The 20,292-nt window shown below is 31.5% G+C and overlaps 1 protein-coding gene across 6 annotated transcripts in view; it reads left to right on the top strand.

The window, feature by feature from the left end:
- The window catches only part of LOC148605072 (solute carrier family 2, facilitated glucose transporter member 5-like), a 36,254-nt gene that overhangs the window by 402 nt on the left and 15,560 nt on the right, over nucleotides 1-20,292 (top strand). For all 6 annotated transcript variants that reach the window (XR_015915814.1, XM_088548100.1, XM_088548099.1 and 3 more), the window contains exons 2-10: nucleotides 690-747; nucleotides 3,038-3,301; nucleotides 4,186-4,307; nucleotides 8,226-8,385; nucleotides 10,584-10,699; nucleotides 14,702-14,809; nucleotides 15,133-15,308; nucleotides 16,122-16,258; nucleotides 18,762-18,920. Coding sequence is in view for 5 of the 6 variants with exons in the window: in XM_088548100.1 (XP_088404226.1) it covers nucleotides 690-747; nucleotides 3,038-3,301; nucleotides 4,186-4,307; nucleotides 8,226-8,385; nucleotides 10,584-10,699; nucleotides 14,702-14,809; nucleotides 15,133-15,308; nucleotides 16,122-16,258; nucleotides 18,762-18,920 (1,300 nt within the window). In the remaining variant the exon portion in view is untranslated. The remainder of the gene's footprint in view (nucleotides 1-689; nucleotides 748-3,037; nucleotides 3,302-4,185; nucleotides 4,308-8,225; nucleotides 8,386-10,583; nucleotides 10,700-14,701; nucleotides 14,810-15,132; nucleotides 15,309-16,121; nucleotides 16,259-18,761; nucleotides 18,921-20,292) is intronic.

A 20,292-nucleotide genomic window follows, 5' to 3' on the forward strand; every position in this document is an offset into this window, starting at 1 on the left:
CCTTGTCAATAACTGAATTTTTACATAGTGGATATCACTGATTTTTATATGATGTGACAAACTTCAAAGCTTTTTACCACAGGGGCGTGCTCCCACTATCATTATGCAGCTCCACTAGTATATGTAACATATAAAAGGGTGATCCCAGATTTGGGGGTGCCTCGCATCAACTAATTTTTTTTTCAAATAAAATCAAATTTATATATATCACCATATACTACTCTGCAAGGATTTATATCAAATATGCATGTACATATTTCTTTTTTCTTTGTTGTTGTTGTCAGAATTTACATACTTGGTTTCTATTAGTGAGTTTAAACACACAATAAACAAATGACACACTCTTAGCATGTGTTTAAACACAAGATAGGAGAATAATGAAAAATAATAATTCTAGCAATTAATAAAGAATGAAAAAAAAAACATATTTTATATAAAAAAAATACCCATAAAGAATATTTAGTTAAAATTCAATAATAGTAGCCAAAGAAAAGCAAATAATGAATTTACAAAGAAAAAAAAACCACTTTCATTGTATATGTGTAAAAAAATTCTATTGCGCATTGAAACAAATGTCTGAGCAATTGTATGATAAACAAAGCATGAATTGCTGAAATGAGAAACCAGAGTGTTTAAGGTGTGTATATTTTTGTAAATATTTTTAATGGTCAAACACACTTTGTTTTCAGAGCAAGAGAATGATATTTTGGGTGATTTTCTTATCAGTTGATGCAGCTTATGCCATAGGTAACTACAGTAACTTTATGTTGTTTTGTTTGGTCTTTTGTCTGACTTACAGTTTACAAGATGCCTGTATCAAAGGGTATTTGAACAAAAATCACAAATTAGATAATTTTAGTCTTTTTTCATACTCAATATGGGAACTTGTTAAATGTTATAAATGAATTGTTGTATTAAAAAAAAAGACAACTTTGTAATTTAAATTACAATTTGCATATGAACATTTTATGCAGTTTTTAAGTGCACTGTTTAAGTGTTAATATACATGTATTTAGTTTAGTACAAATTCATAACCATGCAAGTTTTTTGGTCATTGCCATTGTTTCTAAGCCTTCCTATATAAGTTTAGGATAACATAATGATAATACATGTTTCTGTCAACTTCCTAATTATAAATCATGCAAATAATAATTGCATCTATTATGTCTGGGACAGTCCCTTTAATGATTTGAGAACCACTCAAAGCAATGAAAATTGGGAAAGTGGAGAACAAAATTGCTGTTGTATAGTGGAATGTAGTGACTAAAACTTCTGGTTTATTGTTGATTCAATCCATACAATTAGACTGACTTAACTGGAATATGTGATATATACATATTTTAATTCCAAAACTATTTTTGGAGAATTCTTCATTAGGACTCACAGTATTTGACATTAAAATGTCATATTAAAGTTGCATGGTAACATTTTTGTCACATGGAGCATTCCTTTCTGTCATCTTGCAAAATCATACAGATGTACATGTATACATATTTTGAAATAAAAATATATCTCCAAACCATTGGGTTTATCTGAACTCTTTCAATTGCTGAAATGATTTTCATTATAAAGCCTAGAAAATTCACCAGGGATCAAAGTTGTCAGACGATTCCTTGTAAGAGTTATTGCCATTGAATGGAGATAAAAGATGTTTTTTTTTTAGTTTTCAGTCAATATCTTAAAAACTACATGTGTATGTTTGATAGAAAGAAACTTTCAGTTGTTGAAATGATCCTTATATAAAATACTACCAAAATCTTCTTGAATTAAAGTTGTTGGACGACTCCTTGTTAAATTTATTGCCCTTGAGAAATTAAGTTTAACCAGATGAGCGATTCGGGCTCCAGGGAGCCTCTTGTTGAATAATGAAGACATGTCAGATGAATGTTTTTCGTGCAAATTTTTAAGAAATTTTGTATACCAGGTTTTCAATTGTTTGTGAAAAAGTAAACATTCCCTATAAAAAAATATATATATAAAGTATTGTTAAAAAAATGCTTATTTTCTCAAAATAAAGGTTTGATGTCATACTTGTACATCTTTTGGTAAAAGGGGAGTGTAAAATTCAGGTTTCCATCAGTGACTGCATGTGTCCATCCTTCCAAAATTAGTTTCCTTGGCATATTACTTTTGCAGTACTTAATGAAATTTTCGGGGTCTAAATTGGTTTCAATGGCCTAACTTTTGCAGTCCTTCATAGACCTTCATCAAACGTACACAGTTGAATGTTTATCAGGTAAAGGAGACATCTACTGATTTTTGGGAGAGTAGGTACAAAGGTCCAAGTAACACCTACTTTAATGAATTAGATGTTTTTGGTCGAAAATTAGTTTGGCATGTCTTTTGAACACATTCATAAATTTTCATAGAGGACACCTATTGGTTTTGGGGTCAGTATATCAAAGATCAAGGTAACACATACTTAATGAAATAGAATTTTTGGGCTTGAATTAGTTTTTGAAGCATAACTTTTGACTGCCTCCATGGACTTTCATCACACTTGCATTCATACATCATTATTTTATTTGAATATAGTAAACCAGTCAGAAGTGTCATACCTTTGAAATTTCATTATATGAGTAATGAAATTTTTGTTGAAATTTCAAGGTCATACATTCAACATTTTCTTCATCAAGATCCAATATAAAACAAATCCCTATGACATTGTGGAAATACAAATGTAAACTACTTATATTCCATGAAACAGCACTTTGTTTCCAAAATGGGGGCCTGGAACACTGCTCTTGTTATATTTAAAGTTTTTACATACATCTTTTAGAAAAATGAGAAAATTCTACATATGATATATATACATACCAAAAATATAAGGTTGAATCTACATGTATCTTAATGTTATGTTCAATTCTACTTTAGAAAAGTAAGGGGATAATTCCAGCCAATATTTTTACACAGTCACTAGTAAAAATTATTTCATATGTCTACAGTAAACTATTATAAAAGTCAACTTTGCTGTTATATACCAATATCAAACTAGAATACGGGCATATTGTTGTGGTGGATTATATTTTTATTTTAGTTTTTGGTAAAGCTTTGAATTATCCAGTGGAATTAGGACACTCACTTAAACTTCAGTGCAGCATATCAGAAGATATGGGAATTCAAAAAAACTTTAGATGGGCTGATGAAGGACAATTTAAGAAGCTTGATGAACCTAATAAAACTAAATCAACATATGAAATACTACTTACTGAGGAGTACTTGGGGAATAGGAGTGTCATATGTTATTATGGGGAATACTTTCATTCCTTTGATGCCAGATTTTTTAGAACAGTCTTTCAGTGTAAGTTCAATGTATATGCAATACCCCTTGCAAAGGGTATACATATACTATATATGAGTACCACAATGTTTTTCTCTGTATCTACATATTTTGTATTCATAACTCCTCCTAAACTACTCAAAGGATTTTGATATGAGGAATTACATGTATATGCAAAAAGATAAATATTGTCCAAATTGCATGGAGAGAGTGATTTATCAACTTCTAAGTGTTTAACATGTAAAAATAACCTTGTAATAGCAACTGTTTCTCACGGACAGAGTTAAAAAATAGTAGCCTGCCTACCAGCCCGAGAATGACTATTTTTTGGCAGGGCTGGCTAATTTCAGCAAAAATCTATATAGCCATACAGTAAATGTATTGAAAAGTTGTCTTCAGGACTGGCTAGAATTTTAGTGAGTTTCCTACCCTGTAAAGGACTCAGTGTTTTTGTGATAGGAAGGCTATGCATTTTATTATGATGTGAATGAAGGGCTGATTTCTCCAAAGGTATATTACTCAGCTTTAGATTTTAACATCGAAGTTTATATGAAGCAGGTGTATCCATTTTTTGTTTTATTGTAAATTATAATAGAAAATGATGTTGATAAAGTGTTAAATGGACCAAATCATTTTGACTGATCACAATGCCTTCAAAATTGTTAGTTCAACAAGTTATACACAATCTTCTTACTGGAATTATTGCTCTTTATAGAGGTGAGCCACTCAGACTCTTAATCAAGTGCCTTTTATTTGAATAAAAAAAGATATTTATTACAGATAAAAAAAAATACAAAAAGGCTTTGTAAATATAGCTTAAATATGTTATCCAATCTAATTAAATCTATGCTTTGCACATATAGGCACTTATTCCGTTAAGTTATTCTATATTTATATATTTACAGATATTTCAGAACCAGAAGAAGGAAGTATGAGGTACAGCTATTGTCCTGGCTTAAACAATGTTAAATTTGAAGTCAACTTTCCTAAGATTTATCCATTACCTTCATGTACTCTGTTTGGAAAGGTAAACTAATATTTGTTTAAATGATAAAATAGTTGTAAAATGTCATTGCTATACCAGAAATTCCTATATTTTTAATTGCATTAAGACAGTTATGGCAAGACAGGAAAAAGTTTGTTTACTATAAGTAAACTATCTTTTTAGCTTACCTGTGAACTTATGCCATCACTTTGTGTCCATCGTAAACCATCCATAAACTTTAATATTTTTTCTCCACTACATGAAAATCCCTTGAAAAACCAGATTTGGCAGAAATGATGAATGTAAGAGCCTCTACAAAATATCAACTTTTGGTTTCACTTGATTACCTGTAAACAAGATGATGACCTGAGAAGCCATTTAAGGTTCTAACTGACCAATTTTCAAAGATCAACTTCTCTGAAACGACAGGTGCCAACATTTTGAAACTTGATAGAGATAATGACCTCAATGCCTTTTACAAACAATCCACTTTTTAGCTCACCTGGCCGAAGGCCATGTGAGCTATTGCCATCACTTGCCATCCGTAGTCATTTTTCAAAACTCTTCTCCTCTGACACCAATTTTCATTTTAATCCATTAAGCCATGTATGAGTTATTGCCCCTTTTCAACACTTTTTACTATTTTTAATGTTAATTCTTTCAGAAGTCTTCTCCTCTGACACTACTTTACTAATGGAAACCAAACCTGGTACAAATATTCCTAGGGGTATTCTACATAGAACTGATTTGGGTTTTTTTATTTGTCGAAAAACATGGCTGCCATTACTGAAAATAGAACATAGGGGTCAGACAGTAGTTTTTATTATATCTCCAAAATCATTAGGTTTAGCCAAATTCTTCCAATAGCTGAAATGATCCTTATTGTCAGGATCAAAGTTGTCAGATGAATCCTTGTAAGAGTTATTGTCCTTGAGAGATGATTTTTTTTACAGTTTTCAGCCAATATCTTTAAAACCTATGATAGATTGAAAGAAACTTTGGCCATTGGCCCCTGAAGTGGTTAGTGAGACCTTAAGAACATTTAATGAGTTTTTATATTTTTCCTTTTTTTATATTTTGTGAAAGCTTGTGGTGTTGTTCATCTAATAAGACCAAAACTATCAAAATCAGACATGGGACTACAAAGAAATGGTCATTTTGATATTAATTTCCAGGACATATGACATCCTAAAGTTGCATACCATTGTAAAGCTTGGAAAATAGGGCTTCCAAAATCATTATGCTAATGGTACGATGATTATAGAAATTCTTCTAAAAGATTACTTGAATAAATAATACTGAAAATCCACATTTTTACCTATTCTGTTAACTGACAGCATGGAGGCAAATTACTCACAAATGTAAACAATATCCATACACTTTTTGTAGTAAATTACAAATATGTAAGTATGACTACTTTTGATCAGAATACACACAAATAATACACTTACAATGCATATTTCTAGTTTCAGTGTGATTTTTTACTACGTAGGGATGGCCATTTAACCTGGAAGTGGTTAGTGAGACCTAAGCGATGTTGGAGTTATTTCCCTTTTCAACATATTTTTGTTTGTATACAAGTATTTTTTTGCATATATATATATCCAAAGCCATTTGGTTTAGCCAAATTCTTTCAAGTGCTGAAATTATCATAATTTAAAGGCCTAAAAAAGTCTCCAGGGATCAAAGTTGTCAAAACATTTTTTTTTGTTTTCTTCCAATATCTTAAAAACTGTGATAGATAGAAACTCTCAATTGCTGATCCTTACAACCAAAATCTTCTTGAGGCAAAATTCAACAAGGTGAGCGATTTAGACTCCTGGGATCACTTGTTATTTCTTTCAAAGATCTTCTCTTCTGATACTAGTTGACCAATTGAAACCAAAGTTGGTATAAATGTTCATTGGGATATCCTGTGATGTGGGGATTCTAATTCTGTCAATAAACAAGGCGTCCATTACTAAAAATGGAACATAGGGGTCAAACAGTAGTTTTATGGCATATCATGTCTCAAAGACTGTTAGGTTTAGCTAATTTTTTTTCCAGTTACTTAAAATGATCCTTGTAATAAGGCCTTCAAAAGTTTCCAGAGATCAAGTTGTCAGACAACTATTTTTAAGAGTTATTGCCCTTGAAAGATGAAAAGTGACAGTTTTTTTTTTTTTTTACAGTTTTCAGCCGATATCTTGTAAACTGTAATAGATAGAAAGAAACTTTCAGTTGCTGAAATGATACTGATGAGTCTTATTGAGTCAAAATTGTTGGACAACTCCTTGCAAATTTTATTGCCCTTGAAAGGCAAAACACAAGTAGTTAAGCGATTCAGGCTCTTGGGAGCTTCTTGTTAAATATGTTTCCCTTGAAAGGTCAGACAGAAGTTTTTCCCATATGTCTCCTAAATTGTTAAGTGTAGCCAAACTCTGAAGGGGTCTGAGTGTTCAGTATGATAAGATCTGTTTCTGGTCAAATTTTCACTTGAATTTGCTAGGCTGTCTTGTAGTGGTTGCCCTTTTTTATCTTTTTCCCTATTTTGCCAACGCAGTTGGTATAGTTTCGCTTTTTACCCTTTGACCTTAAGGACGCTCTTTTATGGAAATACAAATCATCTGATCGCAATTATGTTTCCCAATTGGTCAAATACTGCTAACTAAGTGGCGTTCAAAAAAATTGTATTGAAATTTTTAAATTGCGTTCGAAATACAATCAACAATTTGAAATTACATGCCATGTGTTATTTTCTTGAAAAAAATGTAGAAACTTAAAAAAGAGCAAAATTTTACTGCGTCGGCTATCTCTTTTTTACAGGTAGTACATGTACTTGTTAATGTTATTTCTTTCAAAAATCTCCTCTGAAACTACTACACCAATCAGAATCAAACTTTCTGTGAATGTTCCATAGGATGTTCTGTATAGAACTAACATGGGAATTTTCAACTGATGAAATGATCCTTATGAGTTGGGATTTTTTATTTTGCGAAAAACATGGCCATCGTAATGAAAAATAAACCAAAGGGGTGAAGTTACAGTTTTGCACATAACACAAAAATGATTCAGCTAAAATCTGGCAGGGAGTAATATTGTTTAGCATGATGAGTTGAATCTTTGCTGAAATTTTCAGAAAGATAGATAAATGAGTTATGGGTCCTGAAATGGATTTTTTCCCAGATTTTTTGTATTTCCAACTTACAAAATTTTCTCCTCCTAAACTACTACATGTAGGTGGATTGTAACCAAAGAAGGCATGATTGTTCCGTACGATATCCGTAACAATCTATTTGTGGGGATTTTTTATCTTGACGTATATAGGGGCATTAGTGAATCTTATTTATCTTCTCAATTTTAAAAATTGGCATTAAATTTAAGAATCAGCATTGCATTATCAAGATGTTATATATTTATGGTAGAATTATTTGAAAGAAACATTGACAGCATTGTGTTGACAACCATATTGAGGCAACATATCTTGTTTATAGAAGCGGGACACTTTCCAGAGGAAAAATGCAGTAATCCTTTAAGTTTTAGCAGACATTAGAAAATTCCACAAAAATTATTATGAAAATATATTTTTACAGATTTTGTCTGAGTTTAGTGTGAATATATATGATACAGGTATTAACATTTTTTTCAGAAATCTTGTATATATACACTAAGCTTCAGCATCTTCAATAAAAACAAGGCTGTCTATAGATAAGGTATAAGAACCTGGTATATGTATGAATCTGCAGTCAAAGGTTTCATTAAGAACCGGCTACTGTCAAAATGTAGACAGTCCAAAAAGTGGAAATTGAGGTTCAAAATCACGATTGGCCCCATTCCCTCTTTGATACATGTACATTATGAAGGTGTAGGCAGTCCATTTTCTCTATTACGCCAGTGCACTGAAAAGATAATGAAAGCCCTGGCAGTCGGAGTAATTACGATGCTTTGCATCACAAGTCTACAAATTATTAACTGTTTCAGCAAATGAATGCAGTCTCATCTAAAGAAGGCCAATTCTACAGTGTTAATTACAGCATTGAGTGGCCTTTGAAGATATTCAGATGTTCAAACTTAAATCCTGTGTGTCAATTAAATGATGTTGTCATTCCAAATGGACCTCTGAAGACAGACTGTCATGAAGGTATTTGCAATCTATAATTTTATTAAAGCATTTATGTCCCCTTCCCTAACAGGGTTGATATATAGTATTTCCTGTTTATACACAATAGACACAGAAAGAGTATAATATATTTGTTTGTATTACAAGATAACATTATAAGCTAAAACTACCAATATATACATGTATATGACTAAGTACCTTAAATAAACATTTTTGCGGATGGCTGTCTCAGATATATATTGCAATATCCCACTAGTGAGGATACATGTACATGCTGTGTCATGCAGGCAAATTGCAGTTTGCCTGTCACACATAACCTTAAACCAGTGAAAATCAGATTGGCTGGCATATGGCTAGTGTCTGACCTGGTCTAAGGCTACTACATGAGCACTTGCTATGCAACCCAACTTTTTTGGTTAACAGAATATGGTATGAGCTATAATTATAATTTTTCATTTTTCTTTTTGAACTTAAAGCATCTTCACAATGATCAAAATCCAATTTGAAGGGCATCTTGTCTCTCTGGTGAAGGTCGTCATGATCTCTGTTGTTTTGTGTCAGTCTTCTTTTTATTACTTTTTGCCCTAACGAAGGCCATAAGACCAAAAATTTGGTCCTCTTTTCCTTCATATTTTTAGCTCACTTTGCCAAAGGCCATGTGAGCTATTACCATCACTTGGCATCTGTCGTTGTCGTCATCCCTCGTCTTCAGTCTGATAGGCCATTTTTTTGCTATTTCTAATAAAAATCTTCTCCTCTGACACTACCTTTCAATTGATAAAATGATCTTTATAATAAGTTCTACTAAAGTCTTCTTGAGTCAAAATTGTGGGACAACTCCTTGTTAGAGGTACTAAACTGTGAAGTCATACTGGAGTTCTTGTCCTTTTCTGACATTTTTTTTTTGCTATTTTTAATGTTATTTCTTAAAACAGATTTTCTCCTCTGACACTACTGGACCAATTGGAACCAAATTTGATATGAATGTTCCTTTGTGTATCCTGCATAGAACTGATTCTGGGATTTTTGATCTGTCAAAAACATGGCTGCCTTTACTAATAATGGAACATAAAGATCAAACAGTACTTTTTTACATTTTATATCTCCAAAACCATTAGGTTTTGTCAAATTCTTTCAATTGCTGATTTGATTCTTATTATACTGCCTACAACAGTCCCCAAGGTATCAAAGTTGTCAGACCACTCCTTGTAAGAGTTATCTTCCTTGAAAGATGATTAGTTTTTAAAAAAAAAATATTTCAGTTTTCAGCCAATATCTTGAAAACTATAATAGATAGAAAGAAACATTCAATTGCGGAAATGATACTTTTGATAAGTTCTACCAATGTCTTCTTGAGTCTTTGTTAAATTCATTGCCCTTGAAAGACAGAATTTAACCAGGTGAGCTATTCAAGCTCCTTGGGGTGTCTTGTTTGCAAAAAACTCAAGAACTGTTAAATTTTGTCAAATTGTGATGGAGAAAAAATATTTTCAGAAGATGGACATGTGGCGAAATTTTTTTTTTTGTCTTTTTCATGTGTAAGAATATTCTTTTTCTGAAACCATGTGACAAAATTTAATGAAAGTTGAAATAATTGTTTTTAGGGGATTTCTGCACATACTGATAGAATTTTTAATCAGGCAAAAAACATGACTGATGTTCCTAAAAATAGAACATAGTGGGTCAAAATGCTTTATTTTCTTTTTTTAGCTTGCCTGACCAAAATGGGTTTTCATATTTATCTCCAAAACAGTTAGATTAAAGCAAATTTTGATGGGGTAAAATTGTCAAGCATGATAAGATCTATTTATGGTTTAATTTTTGTTTTAGCCTGTTAATCCATGTTGGAGGTCTTGCCTTTTTTCGAAGTTTTTTTGGCAATTTTTAATGTTATTTCTTTCAAAAATCTTCTCCTCTGACACTACTTGACCAATTTTTATCAGACTTGGTATAAATTGGGGTATCCTTCTGAGGACTGATGTTGGGATTGTTGATCGGTCAAACATGGCAGCTGTTACTAAAAATAGAACAAAGGGGTCAGACAGTAGTTTTACATATATATCTCCAACCCCGTTAGGTTCAGTCAAATTTTGATATGGGATTAATGTTTTCAGCATAATGATATCTATCTGCATTAAAACTATAAAAAGCATGAGTGAGATTTTTGTTGCAGTTTTTATAGCCTTTGAAGATGTTGTTATTTATTGTTATACTTTTAGCTCTGAAGCAATCCTATTGGGGAGTTCTTTCTTCAGTATTATATATTATTATAACTGCTGCCATCCTTGTCATTGTCAACAAGTTTTACAGAGGAGAGGAGAGTACCAACACTTTGGTAAATGTTTTATGTTCTTAGAATATATGAAGTTTAAATGTTATTGTCAGTTCTTCTTGCCTTAGCAATTATGCAAGTTCAGTTTTATGTTAAGACATTTATTACATATGATAGGAAGTTCACTAATGAATATAAGATAGAAAAATCTCAATTTCATTATCTTGTGCTATAATCAAGGAAGGTCACAACATGTTGAAATGTACTTTCAGCCAAAAAGTGATTTCATGATTAGAAAAAACAATTTTTACTCTGTAAACAATTGATTATAATATTTCTACAGTTTAAATGCTTTTTTATTAAAATTTCTCAGCATGGCACATAAATTTAAAAGTTAGACTGTCTTGATTGTAGAATTAAGATTACATTAAAAAAGCTAAAATATGAAACATTTATAATCCCATGCTGACGATGCTCAATGTAAACAAGCATACAATCAGAATGATGCACAAAAGCCTCATGAACATTGAATTAAAGATGGGGATTGTATCCACTGAAGTTTTCTACCAAGTTATTACTACATATTGTGTAATTTCTTAATTGTAATAGAATGGTAAAAGAGTAATCAAGGGAACCAAGGTAATAGCGGTAATCAAAAGAATGTAATCCAGGGACAAAGACCAGACATGGAAAACAGACAAACACAAAAAAGAACATAAAGTAACTAAAATCATACATACAAAGTAACAAAAGTAAATGAGCAACTCGGACTCCACTAAAAACTGGGAGCATGGACCAAGTGCACTGGTAGAGTAAGCGTCCTCTGCTTTTCTAGAAACACCGGCCGAGTTGCGGTATATAATCTTATAATTTTTATAAAAAGATATCCTATTTTGATATGACTGCAAATAATGGTATCATGCTGTTGTTTTCGTCCCTAGATACTTCCATGCCCTATCAATAACTTGAGTATAACTGTATAGATCTTTATAAAATTATAAAACATTTAGTACTTTCACAATTTAGTCAGCCTCATATCTTGACCTACACTTAAAGACAGATGGTAAAAGAAAACTTTTGACCAAACTTTATGATAAACATGATGACTTTTTATTCAAAATTCAAAATCATCATGAACTTGTGGATCTTTACAGTGTATCCATTTGTGCCATTAAAACTGATTTGTTCCACATTTTTAATCTATTGCATTGTGTAAATATGTGTACAATTGACAAAGAAAACTGTAAAATATATTGACTGCCCTGTGGTCACGTGGTGCAATCACCATTTTAATGGATCATTTTGACAGATTGATGACTGTTTGGAAACTGATCAGTTTTGATGACCGATCGCAATGTTTTGTTGTACAGATTGGATCAAGTACTGTATTATAGAGATAGTGACCTTTAGGTCAAATTATTCCATGAGAGTTAGCCGAAAGAGTTATTATAGGAATGTTCCATTAAATTTTCATTCGGATTTTTTTACAGTGGGAACCACAGATATGTGTTCAACTTCTCATGATGTCTTGTTTTGGATAATTAACTAATTGAAAAAGAAAAAAACTAAAAATAGCACATTAGGCATCAACATTTTTATTAACAGGGGGCAGGGGCAACTTTTTTCTTTAAGTTCCAAATTTTAGCAGGAAAAAAATAGTTTTTTACTTAACCAGTACAGGGAAAGAATTTATTTCACATTTTGGAATTTCAAATAATAATTTTAAATCTGGCTACTTAAACAATTTTCTAAATTTAGAGCCCCAGCCCCCACCCCCCACTCAAAAAGAAATTGGTCTATGCATAAGTAATTTAGACAATATGATATTTCAATTACATACATTTGTTCTGGAGAAAAAAAAAAAATGTAATTTACTTTTTAGATCTGGTTGCAGTTAGGTATAGGAATATTCCTTTCATTATGAATTGTGTTGGATTTGGTCTGTAGGGTTTGTTTAATTAAGTCACCGTTGAATGCTCCACTTTATAGCTCACAAGTGGCCAGAACTGAATAGAATTAGATGAAACTTTCACAAATTCTTATCACATGATGCCATTGTGCACCTTCAATTTTGTTTTTCCTTCTCATTGCCTTAAATCACTTATGGGGTTTCTAATACAGTGTCGTGGGAGGGAAGATATCTTCTTTAGGGTGTAAAATTGACAAAAAATGTTCACTGTATGTGAACTCTTATGGTTACAAGGATACTAGGAAGCAAGCAAAAGCAGTAAAATAGCTATCAATTGACCACTGTTTGGTTTCAAACTTTGGAGTTGTTTTTCTTAGTCCACGCTATCTCTACAGACATTAGCTTAAATCCTAGAGCTCTAACAGCTCCGTACAGGAGCAATTAAAGTCAAAAATGAAACTTCCGAAGCAGCTTGTTAAATAAAGCATGCTTTGATGCATAACCTTTGAATATAAGATAGTCAGTTGTGCTGAAATTTGACATGGATAAACTTTCCTAAGCTTTTTATAGATTGCTTGTGATTTGTTTGTCTTCTTTCTCCTCATAATTTTTATGTCAGATATTTATGTGAGTTGTAAGTGTGCTTTGTTCTTTAATGCATTTGGATGCACATATTTGTTCATGATTAAATTGCTGCCACAATTTTTATGGAGTAATTATAACATTTATAAAGATGGGGATATATTGTTACAGCAATTTTTTTATTTTTTTTCTCATATCATCTCTCTGATTGAATGGGGTATACCTAGCATTACAAAGCATAGAACTTCAAGCTTTTCATAAGGAACCTTGTTGTTCTATGGTTCTAGAGTTCAATTTCTACCTTGATCCACATTTACTCATCTGTCTTGTTGTAGATTAACAATTTGATGATTATACAGATAGGAAGATAATATACCTAGAATGATGTGAAACATTGAAGATTTTTTGTGATCATTATACTTGATACATTTTGAGTGTGGACCATTCTTTGGTTATTTTTAAGTCTAAATTTTTGTAAAAATCTGGCAAAATGGAAAAAATCAAAAGCCACCAATCTGATAATATAATTTACCTCAATGATGCTTTCTCTTTTTGAAAAGACCCTTAACTTATCTTTATCAATTGAATTTCTCATAATTTTTTCAATAGAATGTTAGAAGAATGAGGTTTTTAACAAAACTATCTGTCCTTGAAATAATCATTTTCAGTGTTTTTCAATGAAATTATAACATGTATAACTCAATTTACCAAAAAATCTTATTCTTTTTCTTTGATTCTGTTAGTGCAAATAGTCAAGTTAAACATTCTTAAAGTGGGTTTTTTATTCCATGTTTCACCCACTGCCTGATTCTTACAGAGACTGACACTCAAATGATGATTTATGTTTGCTGTCTTTCTCAAGTTAACTGAAATAACATCAGATTATTGCTTTGTCATAGGTGATAATCCATAATATTTTCACTAATTTGTCTTAAATTTTCTTAGATATCTTAACTATCAAACAAATATTTATAAATGAATTAAAAAACTACATATTAACAATAATGCAGTGCAAGCTGGCAATAATTTGTGACAAATTGCTAGATTTGAATAAAAACTTTAATATTTTATGTTTATTGGTTTTGGTATTTTGCTGGATCATGGTATAAAATATCTCAATTCATCTAAATTCAAATGAATGGCTTTTTTTTCAAGAAAATTGATGCTAGCTTGCACTGCATTATACATTTAGGAACAGAACTATATGAATTTCAGATTTCAAATTTTGTTTTTGACAGCTGTAGATTTATTCTAAAATATGTTGTTTACATTTTTGTTGTTAATGTTGTATAGAAGTTATAAAACATGTGTTGCTAAGTTTGACTTGTGCTTGTGTGTTATATACATATAAAGATGCATTTAGCAATGTTCCTTAATCACTAGTGAATATATTCCCTTTACTTGTGAGTAAAATATTGAATTAAGATGATATGATTTATATGAGCTAGAAATGATATCAACTTCAAATTCCATGATACGTTTTGCACTGATTCTTCCGTGAATAATGCAAGACATGGTGGTAGATATTTTTGTAAGCAAACTATCATTATTACCTCCTTTAAATTTATTTTCAGGACTGGGATCTGTCAACAAAGATTCAATACTTAAGTGCCTTTTCAGCATTATTTGGAAATCCATTTCTTTTTGGCTACAATATGGCTGTGCTTAACAATCCAGCTGTGGTGAGTATCAGTGAGAACGTTACAATTTTGGATTACTTTTCAAACATTTTGTTTAAGTGACTGCTTATTATTCTCCCAGTAAACAATGTTAGAACTATCAAATTTTTGGTCATTCCCTCCATGGGACTCAAACGTAAGATAAATCTAGGTTTATAACTTAGTATACAATGTATGGTAGCACAGTTAAATTTAAAAAAAAAAAAAAAAAAATTCAAAATGACATAGTCTTTTCATAGTTAACATCATTAAGTACGACCTATCACCAATAATGATGTTAAGCTGTGAGCATTATAAATATTATGATGACATTTGTTCTATCGTAGACAATTGCCTTATCTGTAATGAAAGATAATGAAAGCAATTCGGAAATGGATGTCATTAAAGAGTTTGATGAAAGTATAATGTTCAACATTTTCTGGTCATCAGGAGTGGTTTTATATGTGTTCTCAGGGTTTTTTGGTATTCTGATAGCCAGCAAAGTAGCCAGAACTTATGGAAGGTACATGTACCTGCATATTAATAAGATAATTAATTTAAAGAGTGAATAACCCAGACATAGTCATGAGTGCCAAATAACGCATTATTGAGTGTGCAGAACTTAATCCTCTTAAAAGCTAAATCTTAATGTGTTCTTCAGGCATGAGTGATCATATTGTGTATACATAGATTATATTCACAGTATTAATTATCAGTTTTTTTACACTTGGACCATTCTGTAAGTTACTGATATCTATATAATAAAAGTACTTAGAATCTAAGCATTAAATGTTGATATCATAAGTGATCATTGAAAGGCATTACATAGATACAGTTATTAAAGTGAAAAGAAGTGGCAGAGCTGAATACACAAACAAGGGGGGTGTCTGTTTTAAAAAAAATCTGAATTGGAACAACAAAAAAGCAACATACTATTAAAAACAAGTAACATTACATAATGAAACTATAGAACATGGCAAATGTTCAGCACAAACCATCCTTAAACCAGAAATGCACTCAGGTGTTCCAGAAGATGGCCAGCTCTTGCTTTTTGTGGAATGCCTACATTGATGCACTCATGGAAAGTCATGTCCAGAAAATGAAGCTCAATATCCAACACAAGTGGAGGTTGTTTGTAAATTGTACCATACACTAAGCTCTATAATATGTCATGGTGACTTTGGGGGCTGCTGGGAACTGTAAAGAAACTCATGATTTAAGAACAGCTAAGATTTATGTTTCTTTAATCACACAGTAACTTGATTTATTTAATAATTACATATTGTTTTACTTTATGAAGTGTTTATGTACAAAAATGCTTTTTCATTCATTTCAGGAAGAAACCACTGATGGTGAATTCATTGATGATGTTGATAGCATCAATAATAGGATATTTTACTACTTATCCTGACGAAACTAAATACAGAATTTTACTTTTCTTCCTTCATAGAATTTTAATTGGATTTCCATGTGGTAAGACTGTGTACTTTAGAATCATTTTATTTATAGACTGTTTTCAATTTTTGACCACATGATGTTTATTGTTGCAAAGTTGGTTACACAAGTATAACTTGGTAAAAAATGAAAAAAAATCCTTAGAATTTTGTTTCTAATTGATTACAGTCCAACTTAAGTACAGGTATTGATCCCTAATAAGTTCAAGGCAAAGTTGCCTAACTTACCCAAATATTAAAACTGTATGGTTCTCTTTGCTATTGTATCTGAAGGTGTCATGTTACTCAAATAAGATTGATTTTTGAAGGTCATGACCCTAGCAGTGGAATAATAATAAAAAGCCAGAAAGAGAAATATACATTTTCCTCTTCTTCCTTTAAAGAACTTGAATTGGATTCTTGAGTGATATAGAATTTTTTTCTTCCATACTGCAATTTTCAAAATAGTTCTTGGGCAATACTTCTGAATGTTTTTGCACTCTGATTGAACTTATACCACTTATAAGAGTAAGGAAGACATTAATTGGTGGGAAGCTAAATTTATTAATATAACTTAGCCTCCTGCTTTCATGAAAGGCTTAGGTAAGAATTAAGACATCTGTTGCTTTTGGACTCAGTAGGTGAAAAATTAAGGTAATATGCACTCATAGAAACACAATTTTTTTTATACAACTGCAAAACATTTGCAGTCCTATGTTGGTATGGTGCTGTTGTAGTCGTCTAGGTCATCTTCATCGTCATCTTTAGACACTTGCTTTATGTGCAATAAACTGAGTATTACCTTTGTATTGGTTGATCTTAATAAAATTTTATAACAAGGTTTTGAACCACAAAAGGAAAGATGGTATTGATTCTTGAGGGTATACCCTAACCATTTTAGAATTAGGGGCTAAATGGGACTAAAACAATCATTTCAATTATAAAACTCCAGTAAAAGCATAGGAATGTCAGTGATATTGTTCACAATATGATCTACCACAATGGTCAGACTTGGATTGATTTTTGGGTGTAAAGACTTGAGCTTTTCAGAAATCAGGGGCCAAAAAGGGGGCAGAAACATGCATTTTCCTGAAGTCAAGACAATAACTTCATTATTTTTGGTCCAGTTTTGAGAATTTTTTTTATTGGATTCCATATGAAAATGCCTGCCTGCAGTTTTCATTTAAAATTCAGATATCTCTCACAGTTTTAAAATTAAAAGGGGTAATATGGGCCACACCCCCAAAAAATCTACTTTTTGAATTTTCCAATTTGGAAAAAAAAATGGAATCCTTATATGAAAATCCCTGCCTGCATTTGTCAATCAGGTTTCTGATAACTTGTATGGTATTCCAGTTATAAGGGTCACAGGGGCCACACCCAAACAAATCGACATTTAAATTTTTGCTCTGATCTCAAAAATATTTAATTAAATTTCAAATTTTGTGCTATATTGTGTCTAAAATGGTTGTTGTGTCCATAATGAATTGTATGCTTAAGTGTGTCAAAAACTAATTTTGTGTCCTCATTTGCCCAAACTGTTCAAGGTTTGAACACTTTGGTTGTATCATACTGTGATGGCAGAGCTTGTTGTTTCTATAATTTTGTTTCCATGGCAAAATCTTTGTGGACTTTCGTACATCAACACTTGGTAGGAAATAAGACACCTACAATTTTTTAAATATTCTATTACTCTTTTGTTGATAGAATTTCTCCTAAAAGGTAGCAAACCTTGAAAACTGCTTTCAATTTGTCTGCCTTACCCTTGAAGGCACAATTTCAATAAACTGATACTATTGAATTCAATGAAATTCCATATGTATTTAGATCTATCTCTCAGATGATTACAAAGGAAGGTATTCTAACCGAACTGTTTTTTTTTTTTTTTTTTTTTTTTTCTCGCGAGGATCACATAAAATTGTAAATGAAACTGATTCTAAATGTTCAATGGATTTTACTCTTTCTGGAGGTATAGTTTCTGTTTGTGTGTGTGAATTGTAGATGTGCAAGAAGTAAGAAATAAGGGGGGGGAAATCAAATATATATAGGTAGATAATATTAATCAAGGGAACCAAGATTCTTTATGTGTATGACCAAGGTAATTTTGTCTTGGTTTTGTGAAGTTATTTAAAGCTTGTAAGGACAGCTTATCCTGTACCACACTATAAAATAAAATTTGGTGTCATATTTTTAAAAATGAATGAAGCAAGACCTCAGTTGACTAAAGCATGTAAATGCAATCCCTCATAAACTGTTCAATAAATGTTGATAATACTTTATACAGTTGAAATACATTACATCCTTCATCTGACCCATTTTTTTTAACTATTTAATGGCTTTTGATGAAACTTCGTGTAAGAGAATTCATGTAGGGAGAAGCTTGCAATGGGGGTAATCCAGCATTGGGGCCTTTTCCTGTTAACTTTTACTGTTCAAAATTGGCAAGCTAACTAAAAAATCAGCATCCAACTTGGAGAGGAGTTTTAAATCCTAATATTTCCACTGGTAAGCTAGAAAAATTGGTTTCATAATTCTATTTTCAGGTTGTGGATTGATTATATCTGGTATGTACATCATGGAAATCTCTAAGTTAACAATCAGCAATGTGAAAGGATCCTTTGGTACATATGATAGATGGTTTCACTTTTATATTACTATTGGAATTGTTACAGCCACTCTATTTGGAACCAGCTATTGTTTTGGTAAGGTACATAAAAAATTAAATATCTTGCCTTACCTTATTGATTTTCTATTTGGGCATTCATCATTTAGTTGTTTAATTGGCATCATAACCTCCAAAAATCACATATTCCCGTACAATGTTAATAATCTCTGCAAATTGCAAAATTTTTTCAGTGGAGTCCCTGAATTTACAATCACATCTCATTGATGAGAACAAGATATTGAATTTCATTTAAGAAGGTTGTGTTTTATTACATTAATGCCATTATTATACAATCACAAAATCTTTCAAAGTCCTCAGGCTTTACTTAGTGTAAACAGTTTCTGAACATTCAATATCAAAGTTGAGTATAGGTGAATAGATCTTTTACAAAATGTATAAAATTGTACTGTAAAGTTGAATATTTTGATTTGGAGGTTTGGTCTAACTGTTAAGCATTTATCATAAGTCTAAAAAGGCCCAAAACTAGTATTTTACATCTCTTGCCTGTATAACATAAGTGAATGGATAGCTATGATTGTAACACTAGGTTCCATACCACATGGATCAAGCTAGGGTTGATTTTTTTAGATTTTTTGCTTGGAAAACAGGAAGTAGATGCCTTAGAAAGCTGGAAAAGAGAACTGCTCTACAAATTAATAAGGAAAAAAAAAACAATGACAGCTAGCCTATGAGCCTACAATGCATGGTGGAAAATTTACCTTAGCAGAAGTCTTCATTTCGACTTAATTCCTGAAATAATAAACATATGGGCATCAAAAGTGCCTCCTAAACTGTTCAAGTGAAGAAAGATAAATTTGCTAAATTATAGTAAACCTGAATTGAACCATTTCAGCATTTTATGATCTTGTGTAAAATGTATTATTTAGTGGACTTACTCATAGACTGAGTTTCAAAAAAAAATGAATTGGTTTTTTTTTCCTGGCTGAATTGTTTTATTTTCCCACCTATTGTCATGTTTATAGTCAAATTATCTAAAATTATCTGGATTTAATTGCAATAATTAAAAGAACCTTAGAGCAGACGTGATTTTCTTCCTACTTATAAAGGGATTCCTTTTTTGATACCTGAAATTTCAGTATCAAAAGTTATAGATTTTTATCTGAACAGACAGAAAGCAGTGTATTTTCTACATGTTCTAGACCATATACCCCTATTCCTGTTTTTAGCAATCTCCTACTTTTTGACCATGACCAACATCATGTTTGTAAGAGGTTCTTTCATATATTAATACCCCAATTTTTCTATCCTTGACAACCACTTTACTTCTAGATATCAACTGTTTTTACTACCTTTCAGAAATTAACAACAACTGCAACATTATCTTCAACATTTTTAATTGCTATTATAATAATGGTACAGTAAAATTTATTTGCTGATGTTTTACTGAA

The sequence above is a fragment of the Perna viridis genome, chromosome 10, assembly GCF_037379345.1.
Source record: "Perna viridis isolate PV_CMFRI_1.1 ecotype Kerala chromosome 10, ASM3737934v1, whole genome shotgun sequence".
NCBI classification, from domain to species: domain Eukaryota; kingdom Metazoa; phylum Mollusca; class Bivalvia; order Mytilida; family Mytilidae; genus Perna; species Perna viridis.